Source organism: Serinus canaria, chromosome 25 (assembly GCF_022539315.1).
Source record: "Serinus canaria isolate serCan28SL12 chromosome 25, serCan2020, whole genome shotgun sequence".
Classification (NCBI taxonomy): Eukaryota; Metazoa; Chordata; class Aves; order Passeriformes; family Fringillidae; genus Serinus; species Serinus canaria.
In genome coordinates, this window is record NC_066338.1 from 12437969 (window position 1) to 12465369 (window position 27401).

Below are 27401 nucleotides of genomic sequence, written 5' to 3' on the forward strand. Positions count from 1 at the left end.
CCAGGAAGGGCACATGGAATTCCCAGACCCCAAGGGAATGAGGAATTCCCAGAGCCCAGGGAATGAGGAATTCCCAGGGAATGAGGCACCCCCAGAGCCCAGGGAACGGGAACCCAAGGAATGAGGAATCCCCAGGGAATGAGGAACCCCCAGAGCCCAGGAACAAGGCCCTCCAAGGGAATGAGGCACCCCCAAACCCCAGGGAATGAAGAATTCCCAGAGCCCAGGGAACAAGCAATTCCTAGGGAATGAGGCACCCTGAGGGAATGAGGAACCCCCAGACCTCAAGGGAGCGAGGCAGCCCAAGGGAATGAGGAACCCCAAGGAATGAGGCACCCCAAGGGAATGAGGCAACCCAAGGGAATGAGGCAACCCAAGGGAAGGAGGAACCTCAAGGGATGAGGAACCCCCAGACCTCAAGGGAGCGAGGCAGCCCAAGGGAATGAGGAACCCCAAGGAATGAGGCACCCCAAGGGAATGAGGCAACCCAAGGGAAGGAGGAACCTCAAGGGATGAGGAACCCCCAGACCTCAAGGGAGCGAGGCAGCCCAAGGGAATGAGGAACCCCAAGGGATGAGGCACCCCAAGGGATGAGGCACCCCAAGGGAATGAGGCAACCCAAGGGAAGGAGGCACCCCAAGGGATGAGGCACCCCAAGGGAAGGAGGCACCCCCAGACCCCAAGGGATGAGGAACCCCCAGACCCAAGGGATGAGGCACCCCTGCTCACCCTGCACAGCACGGCTCAGCAGCAGCTCCATGTCTCCCCGGGGCAGGTGTTTCCCGTCCCGCAGCAGCCGGTACACGCGGTGCCGCCGCGGGTGCAGCCGGGGCGCCGCCCCCACCCGGCCCAGCGGCACCGGCCACACGCGCTCCACCACCACCGAGCCCTGCGGGGGGGAACCTTCTAGAATGTGCCTGTGGGAACAGGGCACTGAGCCCTGCAGGGGGATAGAACCTTCTAGAATGTGCCCATGGGGCTGGGGCACTGAGCCCTGTAGGGATGGAACCTTCTAGAATGTGCCCGTGGGAACAGGGCACCGAGCCCTGCAGGATGGAACCTTCTAGAGTGTGCCTGTGGGGCTGGGGCACTGAGCCCTGCAGGGATGGAACCTTCTAGAGTGTGCTCATGGGGCTGGGGCACTGAGCCCTGCAGGGATGGAACCTTCTAGAATGTGCCCATGGGGCTGGGGCACTGTGCCCTGCGGGGTTCTGGAACGTTCTAAAGGGTTCTGATGGGAACAGGGCACCCAACTCTGCCAGCTTCTGGAATGTTCTAAAGGCTTCTGATGGGAACGGGGCTCAGGATGGGGAATTGAGCCCTGGAGGGTTTTGGAAGGTTCCAGAGGGGTCCCATGGGAATAGGGTTTGGGATGGGGCACCAAGCCCTGCAGGGTCCAGAACATTTCCATAACAATGGGGGTTACAGGGTCTCTGAAGGCTGGGGGGGTTATGGGGCCTGGGTACGGTACAGGGGCTGTGGGGTCTACAGGGGCTAGGGAATATATGGAGTCTATAGGGGCTATGGGGCCTATAGGATTCCATAAGGGGGTTATGGGGTCTATAGGGCCTACACAGTTCTATAATGGCTCTATGGGGTCTATAGGGCTCCATAATGGGCTTATGGGGTCTATAGGGTTCCATAACGGGGTTATGGGGTCTATAGGGCTCCATAACAGGGGTTATGGGATCTATAGGGTTCCATAATGGGGTTATGGGGTCTATAGGGTTCCATAATGGGGTTATGGGGTCTATAGGGTTCCATAACGGAGGTATGGGGTCTATAGGGCCTATAGGGTTCCATAACAGGGTTATGGGGCCGTCTCAGAGCCCGTTCCGCCGCCCCCGGTACCGACCCCAAGCCCACTCCCGGCCCCCGCATCCCCGGGGGCTGCTCCACTCTGGGAGCAACCCCCCTCCCCCGGTACCGACCCGCAAGCGCCCTCCACCATTCCCGGTGCCCCCTCCCTCACCGGGCCATGGCTCAGGCTCAGGGCCCGTTCCCCCGCCACTCCCGGTGCCCCCATCCCCTCACCGAGCCATGGCTCAGGCTCAGGGCCCGGCTCAGCACCCGTCCCGCCGCCCCTGGGGCCAACATGGCGGCCCCGCTCCCTCACGGCACCGAGGACCCCGCGCTGCCCGCACTGCGCCTGCGCAGAGCCCGACAGGGCTGCCCGTGGCGCGCCTGCGCGGGACGCGCGCACCGGAGCGCAAGGACCCCACCGGGGGCTGCCCGCGGCGCGCCTGCGCCCGGTTCCCGCCTGGAGCCCCGCGGGGAGAACGGAGCGCTGAGAAACCTTCAACTTTATTAACTCAGAACCAAAATTAGTGCAACGGAACAGCAAAACAAGGCGACGGAACCGGGAACTCCCGGTAACGGAAGGGGCACCGCCGGCCCTCGGTCCGGCGTGTCGTGTCCCGACAAGAGGCACAAGCGACCCCGCGATTTGTCGGTCCGGCCTCCCGGAGGGCTCCGGAGAAGGGATTGCAGTCGGTGGTGGCACCGGGAGCTGCTCCGGTTACCGGGATGGGGTCACCGGGAGCGGCTCCCGGTGGTACCGGGCACGGGCAGCTTCAGCTCACCGTGACAGCGTCCCCGGGCACGGCGGCGGCTGCGGGACCGGGGAGGGGTCAGGGGGGTCCCGACACCGTTCCCGGGGCAGGGAACGCTCCCGACCGGGGCACACCGGGAACGGCGTCACGGAACGGTGTCACCGGGACACCCCGGGCTCACCGGGCAGGCTGAGGCAGGACGGGGTCCCGGGGCTGTCCCCGGGCTCCACCGGGCTCGGGATGGCGGCGCAGCCGAGATTGTCCTGGTGGGAACAGCGGGATGAGCCCTCCCGGGACACCGGCACTGGGAGGGGACACCGGGAGGGGACACGGGGGGGACACCGGGGGGGACACCGGGAGCAGCTCACCGAGGGCTCCTCGGGGGGCCCGGGCACGGCGTAGCCCAAACGGATCAGCTCTGCTCCCACGTCCAGGCTCTGCGGGGACACCGGGAATGGGGACAGGGGACAATGAGGGGACAGGGAATGGCACTGAGGGGACAGCTGGGGACACACCTGGCTGTGGCACGGGGCGGATGGGGACACTTGGGGACAGCTGGGGACACACCTGGCTGTGGCACGGGGCGGATGGGGACACTTGGGGACAGCTGGGGACACACCTGGCTGTGGCACGGGAGGGATGGGGACACTTGGGGACAGTTGTGGTGACCTCAGTGACACACCTGTCCATGGCTCAATGGGGACACTTGGGGACAGTTGGTGACACACCTGCCCATGGCTCTGGGAACACCAGGAATGGGGACAGTCGGGGACACCTGGGGACAGTTGTGGGGACACCTGGGGACAGTTCCGGTGACCCTGGGGACACCTGGGGACAGTTCTGGTGACACTTGGTGACACCTGGGGACCCCAGTGACACACCTGCCCATGGCTCTGGGAACACCAGGAATGGGGACACTGGGGACACCTGGGGCCAGTTCTGGTGACCCTGGGGACAGTTCTGGGGACACTTGGGGACACTGGTGACACATCTGTCCGTGTCACTGGGAACACCAGGAAAGGGGACAGTGGGGACATCTGGGGACACTGGGGACATCTGGGGACAGTTCTGGTGACACTTGGTGACACCTGGGGACCCCAGTGACACACCTGCCGGTGGCTCTGGGAACACCAGGAATGGGGCCAGTGGGGACACCTGGGGCCAGTGGGGACACCTGGGGACAGTTGCTGGGGACACACCTGTCCATGTTACTGGGAACACCAGGAATGGGGACACTGGGGACACTTGGGGACGATTGTTAGGGACACAGATGACCCCAGTGACACACCTGCCTGTCACAGGGAACACCAGGAATGGGGACAGTGGGACAATGCTGGTGACCCTGGGGACACTTGGGGCCAGTTGTGGTCACAGTGGGGACACCTGGGGACAGTTCTGGGGACACCTGGGGACACCTGGTGACACACCTGTCCCTGGCAGTGCGTGAAGAGGCGCAGGCAGGGCCCGGCCGGGCCGTAGCTGCAGATCCGAGCCACCAGCGGGGCCCAGCGGGCACAGCCCGTGAGACGGTCAAACTCCTCCAGGGCAGCCTGGGGCCACGTGCCACCTGTGGGGACATGGGGACATGGGGACAGGTGACACGGGGACAGGGGAGCCCATCAAACTCCTCCAGGGCACCTTGGGGCCACGTGCCACCTGTGGGGACATGGGGACAGGGGAGCCCATCAAACTCCTCCAGGGCAGCCTGGGGCCACGTGCCACCTGTGGGGACATGGGGACAGGTGACACAGGGACAGGGGAGCCCATCAAACTCCTCCAGGGCAGCCTGGGGCCACGTGCCACCTGTGGGGACATGGGGACATGGGGACAGGTGACACGGGGACAGGGGAGCCCATCAAACTCCTCCAGGGCAGCCTGGGGCCACGTGCCACCTGTGGGGACACGGGGACATGGGGACAGGTGACACGGGGACAGGGGAGCCCATCAAACTCCTCCAGGGCAGCCTGGGGCCACGTGCCACCTGTGGGGACACACTGGGGACAGGGGTGACAGCAGGGACACTGTGGTACTACTGGACACACTGGGACAGCAGGGACACAGGTCACACCAGGACAGCGGTTATACACTGGGACACACCGGGGACAGCGGTGACATTGGGACACCAAACACACTGGGACAGCAGTGACATAGCCTGGGGATGGGCCATGTGCCACCCTGGGTGGGGATGGGGACATGTGCCACCCTCGGGAGAGGACAGAGCTGTGTCCCACCCCCCAGGAGGTGACAGTGCCATGTCCCACCCCCAGCAGGTGACAGGGCTGTCCCCCCCCTGCAGCAGGTGACAGTGCCATGCCCACCCCCCCCCCAAGAGGTGACAGTGCCATGTCCCACCCCCAGCAGGTGACAGGACTGTCCCCCCCCTGCAGCAGGTGACAGTGCCATGCCCACCCCCCCCAAGAGGTGACAGTGCCATGTCCCCCCCAGCAGGTGACAGGGCTGTCCACCCCCTGCAGCAGGTGACAGTGCCATGTCCCCCCCAGCAGGTGACAAGGCTGTCCCCCCCCTGCAGCAGGTGACAGTGCCATGTCCCCCCCAGCAGGTGACAGGGCTGTCCCCCCCCTGCAGCAGGTGACAGTGCCATGTCCCCTCCCCAGCAGGTGACAGGGCTGTCCCACCCCCTGCAGGTGACAGTGCCATGTCCCCCCCAGCAGGTGACAGGGCTGTCCCACCCCCTGCAGGTGACAGTGCCATGTCCCCCCCAGCAGGTGACAGTGCCATGTCCCCACCCCCAGCAGGTGACAGTGCCATGTCCCCCCCCCAAGAGGTGACAGTGCCATGTCCCCCCCCAGCAGGTGACAGGGCTGTCCCCCAGCTCACCGTTGGGGACAATCCCGGCCAGGCTGCACTCGATGGCCTGGAAGGGCAGGCTCAGGAAGTCGCTCCTGCAAGGACACGGGGATGGCACTCCCTGGGGACATCGCCCCAGGGGACAGGGACACGATCCCGGCAGTGTCACCCCCCTGGCACACCTGAGGGCCCGCAGAGCCTCGGGGGGGGCCTCGCCGTTGTCCCCAAAGTCCACGTAGTACAGGTCCAGGTGGCCGTTGTCCAGTGTCCCCAGGACACGCGCCCGGTACCACTCGCCATCGTCCAGGTACGGGGCGGCCACGATGTCACCGGGACGGACGGACGGGGGTGGCACCTGGGGACATTCAGGGGACACAGTGCTGGGACAGCAGGGACAGGGGGACATGGACATGGTGGGGACAGTGCTGGGACAGGAGGGGACATGGGATGGGGAGGGGGACACAGGACAGGGGACAGTGCTGGGACAGCAGGGACATGGGGACAGTCAGGGGGGTGTGGTGGGACAGTGCTGGGACAACAGGGGACATGGGATGGGGAGGGGGACACAGGACAGGGGACAGTGCTGGGACAGCAGGGACATGGGGACAGTCAGGGGGGTGTGGTGGGACAGTGCTGGGACAACAGGGGACATGGGATGGGGAGGGGGGTCACAGGATAGGGGACAGTGCTGGGACAGCAGGGACATGGGGACAGGGGGATGTGGACATGGTGGGGACAGTGCTGGGACAGGAGGGGACACAGGACGTGGGGACATGGACATGGTGGGGACAGTGCTGGGACAGCAGGGACAGGAGGACAGGGACATAGTGGAGACAGTGCTGGGACAGCAGGGACATGGGGACAGTGCTGGGACAGGAGGGGACATGAGGACAGGGGGTAAGGGACATGGGGACAGTGCTGGGACAGGACACAGGACGGGGATAAGGGACATGGGGACAGTGCTGGGACAGGAGGGCACATGGGGACATGGGGACAGGGGAACGTGGACATGGTGGGGACAATGCCGGGACACCAGGGGACATGGGGGGACACAGAGGTGACACAGAAGTGACAGAGGAGACTCCTGGGGGGCTGCTCTGGTAGAAGTGCCCCATCTTGGCCATTAACTTGTCCAGTGCTGGGGCACAGAGGGGACACAGAGGGGACACAGAGAGGACAGGGGACACAGAAGGGACACAGAGGGGACACAGAGGGGACACAGACAGGACAGGGGGCACAGAGGGGACACAGGGGACACAGGGCACTCACGGGGGGGCTGCTCTGGTAGAAGTGGCCCATCTCAGCTGTCAGTTTGTCCAGCTGCAGGCTGCGTGTGCCCAGCAGTTGGATCCAGAAGTGCCCGGGGCTCTCGGCCGCCGACACGTAAACGTCCAGGTGCTCGTCAGCAGGGAAGCTGAAATCTGGGCTGGGCACTGAGGGAGCCCCCAGAGCAGGGAAATCACTGAAATCTACCCAAAATCCACTGAAATCTATCCAAAATCCACTGAAATTCACCCAAAATCCACTGAAATCCACCCAAAATCCACCTAAATCCAACCAAAATCTACCCAAAATCCCACCAGGACAGCCAAGGCATGAGAGGAATCCCATAAATCCCCCCAAAATACTGCTGGGACAGGCAGAGGATGGAGGGAACCCCCAAAATCTCCCCAAATTCCTTCAGGAGAGGCACGGGATGAGGCACACACCCCAAAAATCCATCTGGGAAAGGCACGGGAGAGCCCCAGGATGGAGAGAATCCCCCAAAATCCCTCCGGGAATGGCACAGGAGAGCCCCAGGATGGAGGGAATCCCCCAAAATCCCTCCTGGAAAGGCACAGGAGAGCCCCAGGACGGAGGGAATCCCCCAAAATCCCTCCTGGAAAGGCACAGGAGAGCCCCAGGATGGAGGGAATCCCCCAAAAGGGAGAGCCCCAGGATGGAGGGAATCCCCCAAACCCCAGAGCCCCAGGACAGAGGGAATCCCCCAAAATCCCTCCAGGAAAGGCACGGCAGGGATGGAGGGAACTGCTCAGAATCCCTCCCCAGATCCCAAAAATCCCAGGGAATCCATCCCCAACCGCAATTCCCATCGGGAACCGCTCTCACCCTCGAACTTGGCCACGGGCACCTCCTCGCCTCTGTCCTCGGGCTCCTCTCCCGCATCCCCGGGCTCCTCACTCCCCATCTCCGGCTCGATCCCGTCGCTCCCCGCCGCCGTTTCCGGACGGGCCGCCGGTGCCCAATCCGCATCCCAGCACTCCTGCCATCCCCCGGGGCTGCCGGGAGGACCGGAGGGCGGCTCCGGTGGCTCCCGGCGGCTGCCCAGGGGTTGCTTCCGCGGGCACCGCGCGGCCGCCGCCTGCGCCAGCTCCCGGCGGAACGCCTTGTCCTCCGACAGCTTCTCCATGATCAGCTTCTACCGGGGGCACCGAGGATGAGGAGGGTGCCAGGGCGGTGAAGGAGCCCCCCCGAAAGCGCCGAGCCGCGCTCACCTTGGCCGCCTCCACCTCTCTGCGCGTCCCCAGCAGGCGGATGATGCGCAGCGGGGCCAGGCTGGCGTCGGGCTCGTGGCCGCACTCCACGCGAGCCCCCGAGCTCCGGCAGATGGCCCGGACGGTCTCCCCGCCGCGCCCTGGGGACACCGGGAGCGTCCCGGAGAGGAACCGGGGGGAAACGGGGAGAGGGGGTTTGGGGAGGTGATCAAAGGGAATGAGGGCTGGGGAAGGGGGTTTGGGGGTGGGAGTGGGGTTCTCCCAGGATTTGGGGTGTCCCTGTGGTTATGGAAGGGTCCCCACGGGATTTGGGGATAGAGAAGGTTCTCCCCAGGTTTTGGGGTGTCCCAGGGGATACAGAAGGTTCCCCCCAGGGTTTTGGGGTGCCCCATAGTGATGATCAGGCCCATGGCCCGCTGGGGTATATGGGGCTGCTCAGCACACTGGATTTAGGGTTCCCTTGAGATTTGGGGTTCCCCAGGGGGTACAGAAGGTTCTCCCAGGGTTTTGGGGTGCCCCATACCGATGATCCTGCCCACGGCCTGCTGGGGCACATGGAGCTGCTTGGTACCCTGGGATTTGGGGCACCCCAGGGGCTATGGAAGGTTCCCCCCAGGGTTTTGGGGTGTCCCAGGGGGTACAGAAAGATCCCCCCAGGGTTTTGGGGTGCCCCATACCGATGATCCTGCCCACGGCCCACTGGGTCACATGGAGCTGCTCGGTACCCTGGGATTTGGGGTTCCCTTGGCATTTGGGGTGTCCCAGGGGGTACAGAAGTATCCCCCCAGGGTTTTGGGATGTCCCTGTGACTACGGAAGGATCCCCCCAAGGTTTTGGGGTGTCCCTATGACTATGGAGGTTCCCCCCAGGGTTTTGGGGTGCCCCATACCGATGATCCTGCCCACGGCCCGCTGGGGCACGCGCAGCTGCTCTGGGATTTGGGGTTCCCTTGGGATTTGGGGTGTCCCTGTGACTATGGAAGGTTCTCCCAGGGTTTTGGGGTGTCCCTGTGACTATGGAAGGATCCCCCCAGGATTTTGGGGTGTCCCTATGACTATGGAAGGATCCCCCCAGGGTTTTGGGGTGCCCCATACCGATGATCCTGCCCACGGCCCGCTGGGGCACGCGCAGCTGCTCTGGGATTTGGGGTTCCCTTGGGATTTGGGGTGTCCCAGGGGGTACAGAAGGATCCCCCCAGGGTTTTGGGGTGCCCCATACCGATGATCCTGCCCACGGCCCTCTGGGGCACGCGCAGCTGCTCGGCCACGGGCGCGCTGTCGGCCACGATGCGCAGCACGGCCGCCCTGGCCCGGCACACCTGGCCCGGCGAGCCCGAGATCTGCACCAGGGAGTGCCCGCCTTCCTCCTCCTCCTCCTCCTCCAGCTCGATCTGGGCTCCCGTCTCCTGCCTCAGCTGCGGGGACAGCGCCGATGGCGGCACTCCCGGTGCTCCCAGTGCTCCCAGTTCCCCCAGTCCCTCCCAGTTCCCCCAGTGCTCCCAATTCCCCCAGTACTCCCGGTGCTCCCAATTCCCCCAGTGCTCCTGGTGTGGTGCTCCCGGTGCTCCCAGTACTCCCCAGTGCCCCCAGTGATCCTGTTGCTCCCAGTACTCCCAGTGCTCCCCAGTGCTCCCAGCACTCCCAGTGCTCTCGGTGCTCCCAGCATCTCCAATGTCTCCAGTGCTCCCAATGCCCCCAGTACTCCCGGTGTTCCCAGTCCTTCCCAGTGCTCCCAGTGTCTCCAGTGCTCCTGGTGCTCCCAGTACTCCTGGCGCACCCAGTTCCCCCAGCACTCCCAGTTCCCCCAGCACTCCCAGTCCCCCAGCACTCCCAGTGCTCCCAGCACTCCCAGTTCCCCAGCACTCCCAGTTCCCCCAGCACTCCCATTTCCCCAGCACTCCCAGTTCCCCCAGCACTCCCAGTTCCCCCAGTTGCCCCCACCTGGTTGATGGTGGCTCCCCGGCGGCCGATCAGCGATTTCAGGGCCGTGCGGGGCACCTTGACCCCCACCTCCAGCCCCTCGTCTGCCACCAGTGTCACCTGCGCCTCTGAGGGGACAGAGGGGACACGGCTGGGTCCCCAAGGGGGGCACGGAGGGGCCGGGACCCCCCCCGAGGGGGGAGGGTGGGGGTACAAACAGAGTACAGAGAATTCCCAGCGGGAAAAGGGAACCCAAGGCACCCCCACTTCCCATTGGGGTCCCCAAAGTGTCCCCAGGATGTCCCCAAAGTGTCCCCAGGGTGTCCCCAAAGTGTCCCCAGGGCGTCCCCAAAAGGACAGGAAGGGACTGGGACACCCCTGAGGAGCTCACAAGGCAACTCCCAGCAGGAAAAGTGACTTCGACGGGTCCCCACTCCTCAGGGTGTCCCCAAAGAGTCCCCAGAAGGTCACAAGGTGTCCCCAAGGTGTCCCCAAGGTCCCCAGAGGGGTCATGGAGGGACAGTGACCACCCCTTGAAGGGGTTTCATGGAATTCCCTGGGGGAAAAGTGACTCCAAAAACCTTTCCCTTCCCAGGGTGTCCCCAGGGTGTCCCCAAAGTGTCCCCAAGGTGTCCCCAGAGTGTCCCCAGAGTGTCCCCAAGGTGTCCCAATGGAGACAGGGACCTCCCTGGGGAGCTCACAGGGAATTCCCAGCGGGAAAAGCGACTCCCGCGGGCTCCCCCTCCCCGCGGAGCGCCCCGAGGGAGCTCCCGGGGGTACCGGGAGGAAGGGTCAGGCCCCGGTGTGAGACACGCACCCACCTCGGCTCTCCCGGTAGCGCCGGTACAGGATGTAGAGCACGGTGGCCGCCGCCGGGACGCCCAGGAGCAGAGCGGTTTTCTGCAGGCTGCTCAGGCTCTGCACGGGGCCGCGTCCCGCCATCGCCGGCTGCGGACGGGGCTTACCGGGTTTTACCGGGGGATTACCGGGGGGTTACCGGGAGCCCACCGGGAGCTCCCGGTGTGGCCCGGCCGCGCTGCACCCCCCACACCGGGGGCTCCCCGGCCGTCTCCCCTCACCCGTACCCTCACCGAGGGCTCGGCTCCGGGAGCGCCGGTGCAGGCCCCGGGCCCGGTGCAGCGACAGCGGAGCCCCCGCAGCCACCTCGGCCGCGCCCCCCGGGTGGTCTCACGGTACCTGCAGGTGCCGGGGACGCCCCTCGGTCCGGAGCGACCCTGGCTCGGCCTGGCCCGGCCCCGAAAGGCCCCGGTTCGGGCCCGGCCCGGTTCGGGCCTCGATGCGGCCCCGGAGCCGCCTCCACCGCCTCCCGCGCCCCGCCGCTGGCTCCGCCTCCTCCCGCTCTCCACCAATCACATCGCGGCTCCTCCCCTCCCACCCAATCACCGCCTGCGGAGCAGCGGCCAATCCCCGCGAGACCTCCCACAGGCTGGAGGGGAAATATTGGGAATAAAGCAGCCAATCAGCGGCGAGTAGCGGAGAGTCAGACCAATCAAAGAGCCATAAAATCCGAATGCCCGCCTCCTATTTTGAGTGACAGACACGGGAACCTATAGCAGCTCGGAGCGCTGCGCGGGGCGGGGCTCTAACGCCGCTCCCGGTGTCCCCGTTTGTCTCTCCCCCGTGACGGAGCCCACGGACACGCGGTCCCCAAAAACGCCTTTATTCCAATTAAACACCGGCACGGCCGCTCCTCACTGAGCCCCGGCACCGCGGGCGGACCGTGGGACAGCCTGTGGGTGACGGGGACCGTGGGAACCCACGGGGGACAGGGACAGCGGGCACCCACGGGGGACAGAACCCCGCCAGGTACCGCATTCCCGGCGGGTGCCTGGGTGGGAGCACCCCCAGGTGTCTCCAGGTGCAGGGGCGGTCCCGGTGATCCCGGTGATCCCGGGGGTCCCGATGATCCCGGTGGTCCCGATGTCGCGCTCAGCAGGGTCACGGATGGTCCCGGTTGTCCCCCCGGTCCCCGGGTGGCGCTCAGCGGGTCCCCGCGGGGCCATCGGCGGGATCGGGGGCGAAGAGCTCCCGGTAGAGCGGGGGGAAGGCGGCCGAGACCCCCGCGGGGTGCAGGCGGCGGAAAGCCTGAACCTGCTCCAGGTGCTGCGAGCACAGAGCGCGGAGCCGGCCCGGGGCGGGCAGCTGCGGGGACACGGCTGTCACCGCGGGGACACGCGTGGGGACACGGCTGGGACACCCGGGGACACGGCTGTGACACCGCAGTCACACACGGGGGGGACACGCGTGACACACGGGCTGAGGATCCCCCGGGCCAGGGTCGCCCCCAGCCCCCCCCTGTCCCCCAGATCCCACGCCCCCTTGCCCCTGTGTCCCCGTCCCCACCCGGTGTCCCCCCGGTGTCCCCACCCGTGCCAGGAGCCCCTCGCGGCGGGTCCGGCGCAGCAGGAGCCGGAAGGCGACATCGAGCTGTCCCTGGAGCCGCGCCACCCGCGGGCGGTCCTGCAGCCACGGCCGGCCTGGGGACACCGCGGGGACACGGACAGCGTGTGGGGACAGGGACAGGGGCTGGGGACAGGGACACGGGTGTGGGGACAGCGGGATGGGGACAGGAGGGACAGGGACATGGGGACACGCTGCTGGGGACACCCCTGGGGACACCTAGGCATGGGACGGCCAGGATGTGGGGACATCCGTTGGACGGACACGTGTGGGACATCCTGGGGGCACCCTGGGGCAGTGTGGGGGACACCTTGGGGACACCCTGGGGACACTCCGGGGACATCTTAGGGACACCCTGGGGACACGTTAGGGACACCTCGGGGCCACCCCAGGGACACCTTGGGGATACCCTGGGGACACCTTGGGGACACCTTGGGGACACCTTGGTGACACTCTGGGGACACCCCGCTGCCCACCCTGCTTAGGGACAAACCCCGTGGGTTTGGGGAGCGCGTGGGGCGGGACAGGGAGACACGGGGACACGGAGCGGGACAGGGGGTGGGGACGCTGAGGGGACACTTGGGGACACTTGGGGACACTTGGGGACAGTGGCTGACCGGCGTTGAGCAGCAGCAGCGCGCTGAGCAGCGCCAGCTCGCTCTCGGAGCAGCGCAGCGCGCTCAGCCCCCGCGCGAAGTCAAAGACGGACGCGACGAGCTCGGGACACCCTGGGGACAGCCCGGTGTCACCGCTGTCCCCACGTGTCCCCGCGTGTCCCCAGCCCGTGTCGCCGCCCTACCGAGCGAGCGGAAGAGCTCGGGCCCCGCCAGTTTGCCCTCGAACAGGACCGTGCCGGTGGCGGCGTCGAAGGCGCGGCACATCCGGAGCAGGACAACCTCCATGGCACCTGTCACCCGCGGCAGGCGACAGCGCTGCTGGCACCGGCGACACCGCCACCGCCCCCAGGGGGTGCGGCGGGGACGCCGCGGTGGTGGCCCCGGGCAGGGTCACCTCGGCAGGGAGTATGGGGAGGACTTTGGGGACTGTCACCTTCCGGTGGGACACATGGGATTGTCACCTCGGCAGGGAGGGTGGAGGGGGACTTTGGGGACTGTCACCTCGCCGTGGGACACATGGGATTGTCACCTCGGCAGGGAGGATGGGGGGGGACTTTGGGGACTGTCACCTCACCGTGGGACACACGGGATTGTCACCTCGCCAGGGAGGATGGGGGGGGACTTTGGGGACTGTCACCTCACCGTGGGACACATGGGATTGTCACAAGGGGACATGGTGGCCCCCAGAGCTGGACACAAGGAGATGGGATAGCCCTGGGGCTGGGGACAAGGGGACAGAGTGTCCCTAGGGCTGGGGACAATGTCCCAAGGGGATAGGGTGGCCCTTGGGCTGGGGACAAGGGCACAGGGTGGCCCTGGGGCTGGTGACAGTGAGATGGGGTGGCCCTGGGGGTGGGGACAATGGAGGGGGGTGGCCGTGGGGGTGGGGACAAGAGCACAGGGTTCCCTGGGTGTGGGGACAAGGGGCCGGGGCATCCCTGTGAGTGTGCAGCAGGGGCCGGGGTGGCCCTGGGGTGGTGACAGTGACACGGGGACACGGTGGCAGCGTACCCGCCTTGAGCAGGACGATCTGGTCGTGCTGGCTGAGCTGCAGGAAGCCGCGCAGGCGTTTGGCGAACTCCACCACGCGCTCGATGGCCTCGGTGACACGGCGGGCACAGCGCTGCCACATCTCCGCCATGGGCTGCGGGAGCGGCTGTCACCCCCGCGCCACCGCTGGGGACAGCCCTGTCACCCCTGGGGACAACCGCGTCCCCTGCCCGGCCCGCACCTGGCTCTGGTAGGCGCGGATCTCCTCGGGGCTGAAGGTGGCCCAATGGTGGCCCTGGAGGTCCTCGGTGCGGGGGTGGCACGTGGCACGGTGTGACAGCAGGACACTCTGGGTCAGCAGCTCTGAGGGGACAGGGGTGACACGGTGTGACAGCAGGACACTGGGTCAGCAGCTCTGAGGGGACATGCAGGGCTTGGGGACAGGAAGGGTGGCCCGGTGTGTGGCCTTGATGGTCACCAGCGTGGTGGCATCCACAGGTGACAGAGCCGGTGCCACCACCATGGAGCACCCACAGTGACATCCCGAGGTGCCACCAGCCCCGCTAGAACAGGTGACCCTGCCACCCCCGCAGGTGACAGTCCCCGGTGCCACTCACCGATCTCCAGGCCCGCGGGTGACTCCGGGACGCCGCCGGCACCGGGCTGAGGGATCGGCCCTGTCCCCGCTGTCCCCTCCTTGTCCCCGTCCTGTCCCCGCTTTGTCACCTCCTCCGCGGGCCACGCCCTGCTGGGACAGCCCGCGGGGACAGCGGGGGACAGCGGGGGACAGCGCCCCGCCGGGGGGGGCAGAGATGGTCCCGGGGCCGCCCGTTCCTCCTCCCGCTTCTCCCCTTCCCCTTTTTCCCACTTTTCCCATTTTTCCCACTTTTCCCGGCTTTGTTCCCGTTGTTCCCGGGTTTGTTCCCGGTGTTCCCGGGTTTGTTCCCGTTGTTCCCGGGTTTGTTCCCGTTGTTCCCGAGTTTGTTCCCGGTTTTTTCCCGGTTTTTTTCCCGCTTTTCCAGCTGTTCCAGCACCTCGGCCTGCAGCCGGTCCCGCTGCTTCTTGGACATGCGGCCGAACTTGACGGCTGCGGGGACAGAGGGGACAGCGGGTGACACCGCGGGGGACAACGAGCGGCCCGGACCTTCCCCAAGGACACCTCGGGCTGTCCCCAGCGCGGCGACAGGCGGCGCAGGGACAGGGGACGGGTGTCCCCAGGTGGCACCGGGGCAGGGGACAGGTGTCCTCAGGGGCCGGGGCGGGTGTCCCCAAATGCGGGGACACCAGGGGCTGGTCCAGCCGTCCCCAGGGGCACAGAGCAGTGTCCCCAGGGACAGTCCCTGGTGTCCCCAGAGGGTCCAGCTGTTCCCAGGGGCACAGATCGATGTCCCCAGGGTCACAGGGTGATGTCCCCAGAGGGTACGGATGTCCCCAAGAGCAGAGATCCATGTCCCCAGGGACAGTCCCTGGTGTCCCCAGAGGGTACTACTGTCCCCAGGGCACAGATCGATGTCCCCAGAGGACAGTCCTGGTGTCCCCAGGGGATCCATGTCCCCAGGGTGACAGGGTGATGTCCCCAGGGTACAGATGACCCCAAGAGCACAGATCCATGTCCCCAGGGTCACAGAGTGGTGTCCCCAGGGGATCCATTTGTCCCCAGGGGCAGAGCGGTGTCCCCAGGGTCACAGGATGATGTCCCCATGGACAGTCCCCGGTGTCCCCGGGCTGGGTGGCGGCTGTCCCCGCGGTGTCCCCGCGGTGTCCCCGTGTCACTCACCGTCGCGGGACATGCCGAGGCGCAGGCACTTCTGCAGGCGGCAGTGCTGGCAGCGCGTGCGGGTGGCGCGGTCGATGTCGCAGCGCTGCCCGCGGTGACACGCCAGGCTCGGCCCGCGCCGCTCGCTGCGCCGGAAGAAGCCCTGAGGTGGCACCGTGTCACACGTGTCACCAGTGTCACCCGGGTCACACCACGGCACCATGTCCCCCTGTCCCAATGTCACCCCCATGTCCTCCTGCTCGCCAAGGTCCCCACGTCCCCCCTTGTCCCCATATTCCTCCATGTCCCCAATTCCCCCCCACATCCCGCTTGTCCCCATGTCCCCCCTTGTCCCCAATGTCCCCATGTCCCCCCTTATCCCCCACATGTTCCCATGTCCTTCCATGTCCCCAAGTCCCCAGTGCTCCCTGCATCCCCTGCACCCCCCTGTGTCCCCCGTGTCCCCCCATTTCCCTTGTCCCCCCCCGTGTCCCCGTGTCCCCCGTGTCACCTTGCAGCCCTCGCAGGTGATGACTCCATAGTGGACCCCCGAGGATTTGTCCCCGCAGATCTTGCAGGGAATCACCTCGATGTGGGCTGGGGGGACACGGGGACATTGGCACAGGGACACTGGCACGGGGACATTGGCATGGGGACACCTGACACAGGGTCCCTGTCACCAGGCTCCCGTGGCACCTGCAGTGCCACCCGTGTCCTCCCGTGGTTCAGGTGTCCCCACGGACTCACGTGTCACCCGTGGGGACCAGGTGCCACCTGTGGACTCCTGTGTCACCTTTGGGACCGAGTGTCCCCCGTGTCCTCACGTGTCACCCACAGCTTCGCGTGTCACCGCACTGTCCCGTGTGGCTGCTGCCACCCCCGTGTCCCCCCCGTGCTGACGTCACCGTGGGTGCACATGTCCCCGTTCCCCCATGGCTTCCTGTGTCACCTGTGCCACCCACGGTGTCACTGACTGTCCCCACTGGTGACAGTGTCCCCTTTGGTCACAGCTGTCCCCGGTGGTCTCCAGTGCCACCCCTGGGCTGGGGCGTCCTGAGGTCCCCCAGTGTCCCCAATGTCCCCAATGTCCCCAGTGGTGTCCCCAGTGTCCCCGATGTCCCTGGTGTCCCCAGTGGTGTCCCCAGTGTCCCCTGTCACCCAGTGCTGGCGCTGCCGAAGCCACAAAGCCACAACTGGGACACGGCCCTGGGACAGGAAACGCACGGGGCCCAGTATGGGACTGGGGAGCTCCCAGTATGGGACTGGGGGGCTCCCAGTTTGGGACTCGGGAGATCCCAGTATGGCCCAGTTTGGGACTGGGGAGCTCCCAGTATGGGACTGGGGGGCTCCCAGTATGGGACTGGGGAGCTCCCAGTATGGGACTGGGGGGCTCCCAGTATGGGACTGGGGGGCTCCCAGTATGGGACTGGGGGGCTCCCAGTATGGGACTGGGGAGCTCCCAGTATGGCCCAGTATGGGACTGGTGAGATCCCAGTACGGCCCAGTATGGAACTGGGAGCTCCCAGTATGGCCCAGTATGGAACTGGGAGCTCCCAGTACGGCCCAGTATGGGACTGGTGAGATCCCAGTATGGCCCAGTATGGGACTGGGAGCCCTGGCCTGGCACTGACACTGGTGCAAGGCCCTTGCACAGCTGCTCCTCCACCTGCACACGCGTGTGACACACCTGGACATGCCGGTGACAAACCCGGACACGTGCCAGCCCTGCCACATGTGTGTGACACCTCCAGGACACGTGTGACACTCCCAGACACGCGTGACCCCCCAGGACACGTGTGCCAGCCCTGCCACGAGCCTGTCACCCCCAGACGTGTGACACCCCGCTCACGTGTGACACCCCAGACATGTGTGCCAGCCGGGACACGTGTGCCAGCCCTGCCACACACGTGTGTCACCCCGCACACGTGTGTCACCCCCCCCGCTCCGTTTTCCTCCTGCCCCAGTTCTTTGGGGCCGGCGCCGCCCGCGCATCCGGCCCGGGGGGGGCACCGAGGGCACCGGGGGGCACCGAGGGGACCGGGAGAACCGGGGGCGCCCGGGTTTGGGGGCGCTGAGTCAGCCCCGCGCCCCGAATTACTCAGCCCGTGCCGGGAAGCGCCGCGGCGGGGCCGCTCCTACCGGGAACCGGCGGGCACCGGGGGCACCGGGGGCACGCACAGAACCGGGGGGTACCGGGGAAACTGGGGCGGGCACCGGGTTTAGGGGAACTGGGAGAACCGGGGGAGCCATCACAGCGGGGGTTACCGGGGCACCGGGGCACTCCCAAACCCGGCGGTACCGGGGGCACCGGGAGAACCGGGGGCACCCACCGCGGCTGGGGGGACCGGGACACCCACAGCACCGGGGAACCGGCGGTACCGGGGGTACCGGGGGAATCCGGGGCACCGGGAAACAGCGGGGGCTGCCGGTAAGGCGGGCAGCTCGGTCCCACCGGCACCCGCCGGATCGGGGGAACTGGGAGCACTGGGATGGGGATACTGGGAGCACTGGGATGGGGAACTGGGAGCACTGGGATGGGGAACTGGGAGCACTGGGATGGGGATACTGGGAGCACTGGGATGGGGAACTGGGAGCACTGGGATGGGGAACTGGAATACGGGGAGCACTTGGAATGGGGATACTGGGAGCACTGGGAGCACTTGGGGGGGGGAATGGGGAACTGGGGATACTGGTAGCACTGGGTAGGGGAACTGGTAGTATGGGATGGGGCAACTGGGAGGCACTAGGGATGGGGATACCCGGGGATACTGGGAGTCACTGGGACGGGGTCTGGTGGCAACTGGGAGTACTGTGATGGGGATACTGGATCACACTGGGAATGGGGAACTGGGAGCACTGGGCTGGGGATACTGGGGATTACTGGGAGCACTGGGGGAAAAATGGGATAACTGGAGCAACTGTGGATGGGGACACTGGGGATACTGGAGCACTGGATGGGGATACTGGTGAGCAACTGGGAGCACTGGGGATGGGGAACTGGGGATACTTGGGAGCACTGGGATGGGGATACTGGGAGCACTGGGAGCACTGGGAGCACTGGGATGGGGATACTGGGAGCACTGGGGGTGCCCGTGCCCGGTGTCTCCTCCGGCCACCGGCGGGAGCGGCAACCGCGCCAGTGGCACCAGTAACGGACTGGGACGGACTGGGACGGACTGGGACACACCCGTATGAACTGGACAGACTCGGCTCAAGACTGGGTCACACAAAACCTCAGACCCACCAGTACACGAACCTGTCGTACAGGACTTAGACACACACCATTATCGAACTAGGAGGACGGACTAGGGACACACAAGCCATCAACCGGATCCGCCCATCCTCATCCCCCAGCATCACCATCCCAGTCCCCCATTCCCCTCGTCCCCGTCGCTGTCCCCACACCCAACATTCCAAAAAACGTAATATGGATGTGGAGGGGCGCACAAGAGAACAGCAAAAAATGGGAGGAGGGGAATAGAGGAAATGTGGGGGTATTGGGGGGGAGAAGATGGTGGAGGTGGGATAAACGTGGGAAGTAGTAGGTCGCCAGCGCAAGGTCAAAGGGGGGAATGGGGGTCCGGTGGAGGGAGAGGTAGGACGGGGGTCCGGGCTGATAGTAGAATGGAGTCCAAGAATCTCGGGGACTGCGGCTAAGACGTAGGAGGTAGCAGGCTAGTTTGGGTAAGTCCAATAAAAGGAAGGGGTGTTAGGTTGGGACTGGTAAGCGTCTGCCGCCCCTGATCACCCGTACGCCGGTCCCGCAGGGCGCCCGCCTGCCGAAAACGGAGGAGCACAGTGGGGAGGGGTTGGGGATGGGCTGGATGGGACCAGTGAGGGGCATGTACCGGCCGCGCTCCCCTCTGCGAAGGCTTGCATGAGGGGGGCGCGAAGGTGATTGAGGAGGTATTGACGGAGCGCTACCCCTGGCCCGCGCCTCTCACGGCTGGCGGGGGGAGGGAAAACGCCGATGGACCGCGTTACAAAATTCCCATCGCCTTTCCCCACAACCCCCTTGGTACACCCCATCCCGCGCCGGGCCCCAGTCGACCTGTGGTGTACCAGCTTCGTTAACACGTATTGGACCCTACTCTTCTTACAGACTACAGGCACGTGGTGACATGACGTGGGACAGCGGGACCACTGTGGGACACAGAAGGGACAATGTGGACACGGAGTGTACACGTGGGACAATGGGGACACGTAGTACAGTGGGGACACTGATGGGACAAGGGGACCCTGAGGGTCCCCATCCAACCCGGGCGCCCCGCCCGTTTTCCACGGGGGGGTGGGGGGGGGTGGCGCGGTGCCACCTGCGCGTCCCCGCCGTTGTCACCGCAGGGTCCCCCCGGGGTCCCCTCCCCCCACCCCCGGCGCCGCCGCCACATCAAGGGAGGGACCCGCAGGTGCGCGGGGGGGGGGACAGGGACACGCGGGGACACGTGTGACAAGCCGGCGACACGCGGGTGGCACCTGACACATGTGTGTGGGGCTGTGACACGCGTGTGGGAGCGTGACACACGTGTGCCAGCCTGTGTGACATGTGTGGCACCTGACACGCGTGCGTGGGGCTGTGACACGGGCTGGTGACACAGCCTGGGAACGCGGTGGTGTGTGTGACCTGTGACCACACCTGTTGGCACGGCTTGTGACACGCGTTGTGCGTTCCTGACACGGTGGGGCACAAGTCCAGCCCGTGACACCCCCCGTAGTGCACCCCCTAACAGTGTTCGTGGACTGGCGCATGTGTACTGCGACAAGGGTGTGATGACCACGTGTGCCACACCCGTGTGCCCCGTCAGGTGACACGACTACCTGTGGATCATACCCGTGACACGTGGTGGGCACCCCGTGACATCGTGTGGTGTGTGGGCCCCGCCGTGGACACACCTGCACCACCCCGTGACACACCCGTGCACCCCCTGCCCACACCTGCCTCACGCGCCCCCACACTCGTGTGCACCCCCCGCTGCCAGCCCGCCCCAGCGCACACAGCGTGGTGCAAACAAACATCCCCACCCCCCCCCCCCCCCCCCCACCTGCACACCCCACCTGCGCGCCTCCCCAACCCCCCCCCCCTCCATTTTGCACACCTGGGGGGTGATCCCCAACCCCACCTTGCAACGCCCCGCCCCGCCCCGCCTTGCACACGCGACCGTGCCCCGCACCCTCTCATGGCTCCGGCTCCCTCCACCACCCGGCCGGGCTCGGGCGCGGCCCCTTATTAGGCCTCGGGGTTCCTCTCACCCCCCCCACCCCCCCCCAACCCCCCAAATTTCCCCGCCCCGCCCCCACCCCCCCACATGTCCCCGCCCTCCCCCCACCCCCATCCTGCCCCTCTCCCCTCCCCCCCCCCCCCCAAAAAAAAAAAAAAAACCGCGGGAAATTTGCGAATTTCCCCGCAGGGAAACTGAGGCACGGAGGGGGGGGGGGACACCCCAAATCCTCCTAAATTCCCCAATTTTGGGGTGCGGGGACCCCAAAGTTGCCAATTCTGAGGTTCAGGGACTCCAAATTTCCCAATTTTGGGGGTTCAAAGACCCTAAAGTTGCCAATTTTGGGGTGCAGGGACCCCAACCCCCCCACCCCCCGGCTCAATTTTGGGGTGCGGGGACCCCCCCAAAGTTCCCAGTTTGGGGTTCGGAGACCCCAAATTGCCCAAATATTCCAAATTTTTGGGGTGCAGCGACCCCCGACTCCCCAAATTTCCCAAATTTTAGGTACAGAGACCGCAAAATTCCCAATTTTGGGGTGCAGGGACCCCTCTGGAGCCCCCAAATCTTCAAATTTGTCCCCAAATTCCCCAATTTTGGGATTTAGGAACCCCAAATTCCCCAATTTTGGGGTTCGGGGACCCCAAATTTCCCATTTTGGGGGGTCCCACCCCCCTCCCCCCCCCCAGGACCCCAAAGTGACACGAGGGGACACGAGGGGTGGTGGCAGTGGCTGTGATGGGCACGGGGACAGCCCTGGGGACACTTGGGGACATGGAGGGGTTGGCTTTGGGGGACATTTGGGGACAGCCAGGGATGGCTGAAGGAGAGCCAGGGTGGCACTGGGGGACAGGGAGGGCACCGAGGGTCACACAGGTGGCACAGGAGGTGGCACAGGTGACACAGGTGACAGTCACCGGGCGCTGTCCCCTCCCCGTGCTGGCTCCTTGGGGAGGTCCTGCTGGATGAAGAGCCCTGGGGACAGAGGGGACACCTCAGGTGGGGACCCCCAGTGTCCCCAAGCGTATCCCCAGACCCCCCCCAATGTGTCCCCACCCCCTCCAGTGTCCCCAGATGTGTCCCTAGCCCGTGTCCCTCACCGGTGGCCCTGGTGTCCCCAGGATGTCCCCAATGTCCCCAGTGTCCCTGGTGTCCCCAGGCTGTCCCCAGCCCCCCAGGCTGTCCCCAACGTCCCCAGTGTCCCCTCACCGGTGGCCTTGGTGTACAGCGTTGTCCCCAATGTCCCCGTGTCCCCAGTGTCCCCAGGCTGTCCCTGGTGTCCCCAGGCTGTCCCCAGTGTCCCCTCACTGGTGGCCTTGGCGTGCAGCGTTGTCCCCAATGTCCCCGTGTCCCCAGTGTCCCCAGGCTGTCCCTGGTGTCCCCAGGCTGTCCCCAGCCTCCCAGGCTGTCCCAGTGTCCCCAGTGTCCCTCACTGGGCCTTGGTGTACAGCGTTGTCCCAATGTCCCATGTCCCTGGTGTCCCCAGGCTGTCCCCAGCCCCCAGGCTGTCCCCAATGTCCCCAGTGTCCCCTCACCGGTGGCCTTGGTGTACAGCGTTGTCCCAATGTCCCGTGTCCCTGCTGTCCCCAGGCTGTCCCCAGTGTCCCAATGTCCCCAGTGTCCCCTCACCGGTGGCCTGGTGTACAGCGTGTCCCAATGTCCCCGTGTCCCAGTGTCCCAGGCTGTCCTGGTGTCCCCAGGCTGTCCCCAGTGTCCCCAGGCTGTCCCTGGTGTCCCCAGGCTGTCCCCAGGCTGTCCCCAACGTCCCCGGTGTCCCCTCACCGGTGGCCTTGGTGTACAGCGTTGTCCCCAATGTCCCCGTGTCCCTGATGTCCCCAGGCTGTCCCCAGCCCCCCAGGCTGTCCCCAATGTCCCCAGTGTCCCCTCACCGGTGGCCTTGGCGTGCAGCGTTGTCCCCTCAGCGTCCCACAGGTCACAGCCCAGGAAGAGCTTCCGGCCCTGGCGGCGCTGCAGGAACGCCTGGAGCAGGAGCACCGAGAGCAGGGGGACAGGCCTGGGGACAGCGGGGACACCAGGGGACACACAGTGACACCAGGGCTCCCTGTGCCACCCCTGTCACTGTCACAGCCCCCTGTGCCACCCCTGTCACTGTCACTGCAGGAACGCCTGGAGCAGGAGCACCGAGAGCAGGGGGACAGGCCTGGGGACAGTGGGGACACTGGGGTCACCACTGCCCCCCCATGTCACCCCTGTCACTGTCACAGCCCCCTGTGCCACCCCTGTCACCCCCAGGATCGCCTGGAGCAGGAGCACCGAGAGCAGGGGGACAGGCCTGGGGACAGTGGGGACAGCAGAGCTCTCTGTGCCACCCCTGTCACTGCCATGGCCCCCCCCCCGTGTCACCCCTGTTGCTGTCACAGCTCCCTGTGCCACCCCTGGGTGTGTGTCCCCTCCCCTGGGGACATTTGAGACACCCCTGGGGACACCCCCTGACCCTTGGGGACACTCAGACCCTCCTTGGGGACATCTTCTGGCCCTCTGGGGACCCTCATGCCACCCTTGGGGATATTTGGCACAGCCTTGGGGACATTTGGGACACCCCTGGGGACACCCCCTGACCCTTGGGGACCCTGGGGACAGTGCCACTCACGCCACGTAGTCGATGCTGAGGTTGGCTGTCACCACCCGCCCGGCCACCGCCAGCGCCAGCGTCCCCAGGGAGGTGTCAATGAGGGTGGCGATGGCACCGCCGTGGGCCAGCCTGGGGACATGGGGACAGCAGGGGACATTGGGGACATTGGGGACACTGGGGACATTGGGGACAGCAAAGGGACAGCAGAGGGACCCTGGGGACATTGGGAACAGCAGGGGACATTGGGGATATTGGGGACAGCAGGGTGACATTGGGGACACTGGGGACAAAAGGGGACACAGGGACAGCAAAGGGACAGCAGAGGGACCCTGGGGACATTGGGAACAGCAGGGGACATTGGGGATATTGGGGACAGCAGGGTGACATTGGAGACCGCAGGGGGACATTGGGGACAAAGGGACAGCACAGGGACATTGTGGACAGCAGGGGTGACGTGAGAGGGACAGCAGGGGACATGGGGGACACCCAATGGGGACATGGGGGTGACAGACAGATGGCAGCGGTGTCACACAGGGGACAGGAGGTGACAGTGGGTGGCAGTCACCCAGGGTGTCCCTCGAGGAAGGGCCCGGGCTGGCACAGGAGGTGACAAGAGGGGACAGGAGGTGACAGGAGGTGACAGCGGGTGTCACTCACCCCGGGTGTCCCTCGAGGAAGGGCCCGAGCTGGCACAGGCAGCGCAGGTGGCCCTTGGGGACACTCAGGAACATGGCGAACTCGAAGCCGTCCCCGTCCCCCTCGATGGCCCTCGGGAACAGCCGCGTGTCCCTGTCACTGTCCCTGTCCCTGTCACCGTCACTGTCACCGGCCAGCCCCAGCGCCTCTGCGGGGACAGCGCTGTCACCGGGCTGGGGACACAGCAGGGGCTGGGGACAGCGAGGTCACAGGGGCTGGGGACAGGGGTTTGGGGATAATGGCGACATTGGGGACATGGGGACACAGGTGACCCAGTGACACAGTGACACAGGTGACACAGGTGACAGTGTCACTCACGGGGCCGGTATCTCTGGAAGCTCGGTACCCGAGCCCAGCCCCGCTCCCGGGCTCACAGTGACACAGTGACAATGACACAGTGACAGTGACAAAGTGACACAGTGACACAGGTGACACAGGTGACACAGGTGACAGTGTCACTCACGGGGCCGGTATCTGCGGTACCCGTGCCCAGCCCCGCTCCCGGGCTCACAGTGACACAGTGACACAGTGACAATGACACAGTGACACAGTGACAATGACACAATGACACAGTGACACAGGTGACACAGGTGACAGTGTCACTCACGGGGCCGGTATCTGTGGAAGCTCGGTACCCGAGCCCAGCCCTGCTCCCGGGCTCACAGTGACACAGTGACAGTGACAATGACACAGTGACACAGTGACAATGACACAGTGACAATGACACAGTGACACAGGTGACACAGGTGACAATGTCACTCACGGGGCCGGTATCTGCGGAAGCTCGGTACCCGAGCCCAGCCCCGCTCCCGGGCTCTCCGCAGCTCCTCCCCGTAGTGGCGCCGCATGCGCTCGCTCCAGCCGGCGTTGGGGACAGCCAGGTCCCGCGGGGGACACGGCCGGTGGCAGCGGCGCCGCGGGCAGGGGACAGGGGACAGGGCCCGAGCCACCGCCCGGGCACCGCGCAGCATGGCCGGGGTGGCACCGCGATGGCACCGGCACTGTCACCGCAATGTCACCACAATGGCACTGTGATGTCACCGCAATGTCACCGCAACGTCCCCACGATGTCACCGCAATGTCACCGCGACCTCCCCGCAATGTCACCGCGATGCCACCAGGGTCACAGCGTTTGGTGACAGCGCCGGTGATGTCACACAGGGACGATGATGTCACTGCTGGTGTCACACCCAAAGGGCGGTGGGGATGGGGATGTCACACCTGGTCGGTGATGTCACTGGTGATGTCACTCGCGGTCGGTGACGTCACACCCACATCCTGGGGTCATTGGTGATGTCACACGTGGCTGGCAAGGTCGCTGCTGACATCACTGCGGTCGCTGCTGATGTCACAGCTGATTAGTGACGCCAGCCGTGTTGTCACGCCCGCTGGTGACGTCACCACTGGTGTCACAGCCACAACCCCGGTGCCCGTGACGTCACGCGTCCGCCACGCCCCCAGCCAATGTCACCGTGTCCCCCCCGGGTCCCTGCCCCGCTGTCCCCCACTCCCAGCCCGCTCCCTCCCCTCTGTCCCCCCGTGTCCCCTCCCTGTCCCCAGCCCTGCCCGGACCCACGCGCGCCGGGTCCCCGCCCACCGCCGTGACGTCACAGCGCTTCCGGGTTTCCCCGCTTCCGGGGGCGGGGCCTGAGGGACCGGAAAGGAGCCGTGTGAAACCCTATAGAGAGAGAGACCCTATAGAGAGACCCTATAGAGAGAGACCCTACAGAGACCCTATAGAGAGAGACCCTACAGAGAGAGACCCTATAGAGAGAGACCCTACAGAGAGAGACCCTATGGAGAGAGGCCCTACAGAGAGAGACCCTATGGAGACCTTACAGAGACCCTACAAAGACCCTACAGTGCCCTATCGAACCCTACAGAGACCCTACAGATACCTATGGAACCTTATAGAGAGATACCCTAGAGAGAGAGACCCTAGAGAAACCCAATAGAGACCTATGGAACCCTATAGAACCCTACAGAGACCCTATAGAGACCCTACAGAGATCCTATAGAGACCCTACAGAGACCCTATAGAGAACCTATAGAGCCCTATGGAACCCTATAGAGACCCTACAGAGAACCCTGTAGAGTCCTATGGAACCCTATGGATCCTATAGGGACCCTACAGTACCCTATAGAGACCCTATAGAACCCTATGGATCCTACAGAGATCCTACAGAGCCCTATGGAACCCCATAGATCCCCTATAGAACCCAATGGAACCCTATAGGGACCCTATGGACGCCCATGGACCCCACTGTCACCCCGCAGCGCTCCCCTACAGCCCTGAGTGTCCCCAAAGGACCCCAGAGTGTCCCCAAAAGGACCCCAGAGTGACCCCAGAGTGTCCCCAGAGTGTCCCCAAGGCGTCCCCAGAGTGTCCCCAAGGTGTCCCCAAGAACAGAGAGTGCCCCGGCTCATACAAAACCCCTTTATTGGGGGGTCAGGGCAGCACCCCGGGGTGGGGGGCACCCCTGGGGGGGTGGGGGGGACACTGAAGGGTCCCAACAGGACCTGGGGGGGCTGGGGGCACCCATGGGTGGGGGGGGGGGGCACTCAAGGGGGGGTCAGGACCCCAAAGTGGGGTCAGGGCACACATTTAGGGTCAAGGGGATGTCCAAGGGTTTGGGGTGACACCCCTGGGTGGGTGGGGGGCACCCATGGGTGGGGGGGGGGGTCTCAGCTTGCAATGGGGGGGGGGGGGTCAGGACCCCCCGGGTGGGCTCAGGGCCCTTGGGGGGAAGGGGTCAGAACCCCAAAGGGGGATCAGGGCACACATTTAGGGTTGGGACTGGATCTGAGGTGGGTTTGGGGTGACACCCCCAGGTGGGTGAGGGGCACCCCAAGATGGGTGGGGGGCACCCATGGGTGGGGAGGGGTCCATCACCCCTTTGGGGGGGGGGGGTCTCACCTTCCCTGTGGGGGAGGTCAGGACCCAAAGGGGGATCAAGGCACACGTGTAGGGTTGGGACAGGATCCAAGGCGGGTTTGGGGTGACACCCCCGGGTGGGTGGGTGGGGGGCACCCATGGGTGGGGGTCTCAACCCCCCCGGGGTGGGGGGGGTCTCAGCCCCTCGGGAGGGGTTCAGGACCTTTGGGGAGGGGTCAGAACCCCAAAGGGGGATCAAGGCACACACTTAGGGTTGAGACAGGATCCGAGGCGGGTTTGGGGTGGACACCCCTGGGTGGGTGGGTGGGTGGGTGGGTGGGGGGCACCCATGGGTGGGCGGGGGGTCTCAGCGGCGGCCGCGCTGCTCATGTGCTGCACGAAGTAGTCGTTGCAGGCGATGGTCAGCCCGCCACACGAAAGAAGCCTGAAGCAGCGGCATCGCGGA

The 27401-nt window shown here is 65.7% G+C and overlaps 4 protein-coding genes across 6 annotated transcripts in view; all 4 read right to left on the minus strand.

Moving 5' to 3' along the window:
* Positions 1-2573: 2573 nt before the first annotated feature.
* TDRKH (tudor and KH domain containing) lies at positions 2574-11147 on the minus strand. The gene is made up of 13 exons (XM_050984818.1): positions 10972-11147; positions 10596-10734; positions 9796-9902; positions 9074-9269; positions 7856-7995; positions 7470-7779; positions 6630-6793; positions 5543-5715; positions 5391-5455; positions 3980-4119; positions 2921-2989; positions 2734-2815; positions 2574-2611 (listed from the first exon to the last, which is right to left on the minus strand). Exons 2-13 carry the CDS (start codon positions 10714-10716, stop codon positions 2574-2576), a joined length of 1605 nt encoding a protein of 534 aa, XP_050840775.1. The 5' UTR covers positions 10717-10734; positions 10972-11147.
* Positions 11148-11775: 628 nt separating this feature from the next.
* On the minus strand, positions 11776-16151 carry LOC103825350 (nuclear receptor ROR-gamma-like). The gene is made up of 9 exons (XM_050984819.1): positions 16070-16151; positions 15580-15721; positions 14689-14889; positions 14420-14653; positions 14044-14165; positions 13824-13956; positions 12995-13102; positions 12638-12923; positions 11776-12004 (listed from the first exon to the last, which is right to left on the minus strand). Exons 2-9 carry the CDS (start codon positions 15590-15592, stop codon positions 11776-11778), a joined length of 1326 nt encoding a protein of 441 aa, XP_050840776.1. The 5' UTR covers positions 15593-15721; positions 16070-16151.
* Positions 16152-21490: 5339 nt separating this feature from the next.
* On the minus strand, positions 21491-25624 carry LOC127060640 (acyl-coenzyme A thioesterase THEM4-like). Of its 2 annotated transcripts, XM_050984573.1 has the most exons (6): positions 25282-25624; positions 24824-25089; positions 24022-24208; positions 23383-23493; positions 22661-22785; positions 21491-21746 (listed from the first exon to the last, which is right to left on the minus strand). In XM_050984573.1, the coding sequence occupies exons 2-6, from the start codon at positions 25029-25031 to the stop codon at positions 21685-21687; spliced, it is 693 nt and encodes a 230-aa protein (XP_050840530.1). In that variant the 5' UTR covers positions 25032-25089; positions 25282-25624; the 3' UTR covers positions 21491-21684. The 2 variants fall into 2 exon arrangements, with proteins under 2 accessions (XP_050840530.1, XP_050840531.1); XM_050984574.1 differs by lacking the exons at positions 21491-21746; positions 22661-22785 and adding an exon at positions 22844-22932.
* A 987-nt stretch (positions 25625-26611) lies between these two features.
* Positions 26612-27401, minus strand: part of S100A10 (S100 calcium binding protein A10) — a 14565-nt gene continuing 13775 nt past the window's right edge. The window contains exon 4 of one of the 2 annotated variants that reach the window (XM_050984648.1): positions 26612-27158. The gene's annotated coding sequence lies outside the window, so the exon portion shown is untranslated. The remainder of the gene's footprint in view (positions 27159-27401) is intronic. The other variant, XM_050984647.1, reaches the window with a different exon arrangement.

Bases quoted from the DNA above. Each gene is read 5' to 3' on its own strand.
- TDRKH (XM_050984818.1), bottom strand. From the start codon at position 10,716: ATGGCGGGACGCGGCCCCGTGCAGAGCCTGAGCAGCCTGCAGAAAACC. The intron at 7,780-7,855 runs GTGAGCGCGGCT...TGCCCCCGGTAG, and splicing joins GAGAGGTGGAGGCGGCCAAG to AAGCTGATCATGGAGAAGCT. The intron at 5,716-6,629 runs GTGAGTGCCCTG...GAATGTCCCCAG, and splicing joins TCTACCAGAGCAGCCCCCCC to GTGCCACCCCCGTCCGTCCG.
- LOC103825350 (XM_050984819.1), bottom strand. The intron at 14,654-14,688 runs GTGGGAAAAATG...AAAAAGGGGAAG, and splicing joins CGGGAACAAAGCCGGGAAAA to GGGAGAAGCGGGAGGAGGAA. The intron at 12,005-12,637 runs GTGTCCCCAAGG...GCGGTGTCACAG, and splicing joins GTCCCCAGAGTGTCACCAAG to CCGTGTCCCCGGGTGTCCCA.
- LOC127060640 (XM_050984573.1), bottom strand. From the start codon at position 25,031: ATGCTGCGCGGTGCCCGGGCGGTGGCTCGGGCCCTGTCCCCTGTCCCC. The intron at 23,494-24,021 runs GTGAGTGACACC...CCATGTCCCCAG, and splicing joins TTCCTCGAGGGACACCCGGG to GCTGGCCCACGGCGGTGCCA. The intron at 21,747-22,660 runs GTGAGGGGACAC...CTCTGTCCCCAG, and splicing joins GCTGCACGCCAAGGCCACCG to GGCTCTTCATCCAGCAGGAC.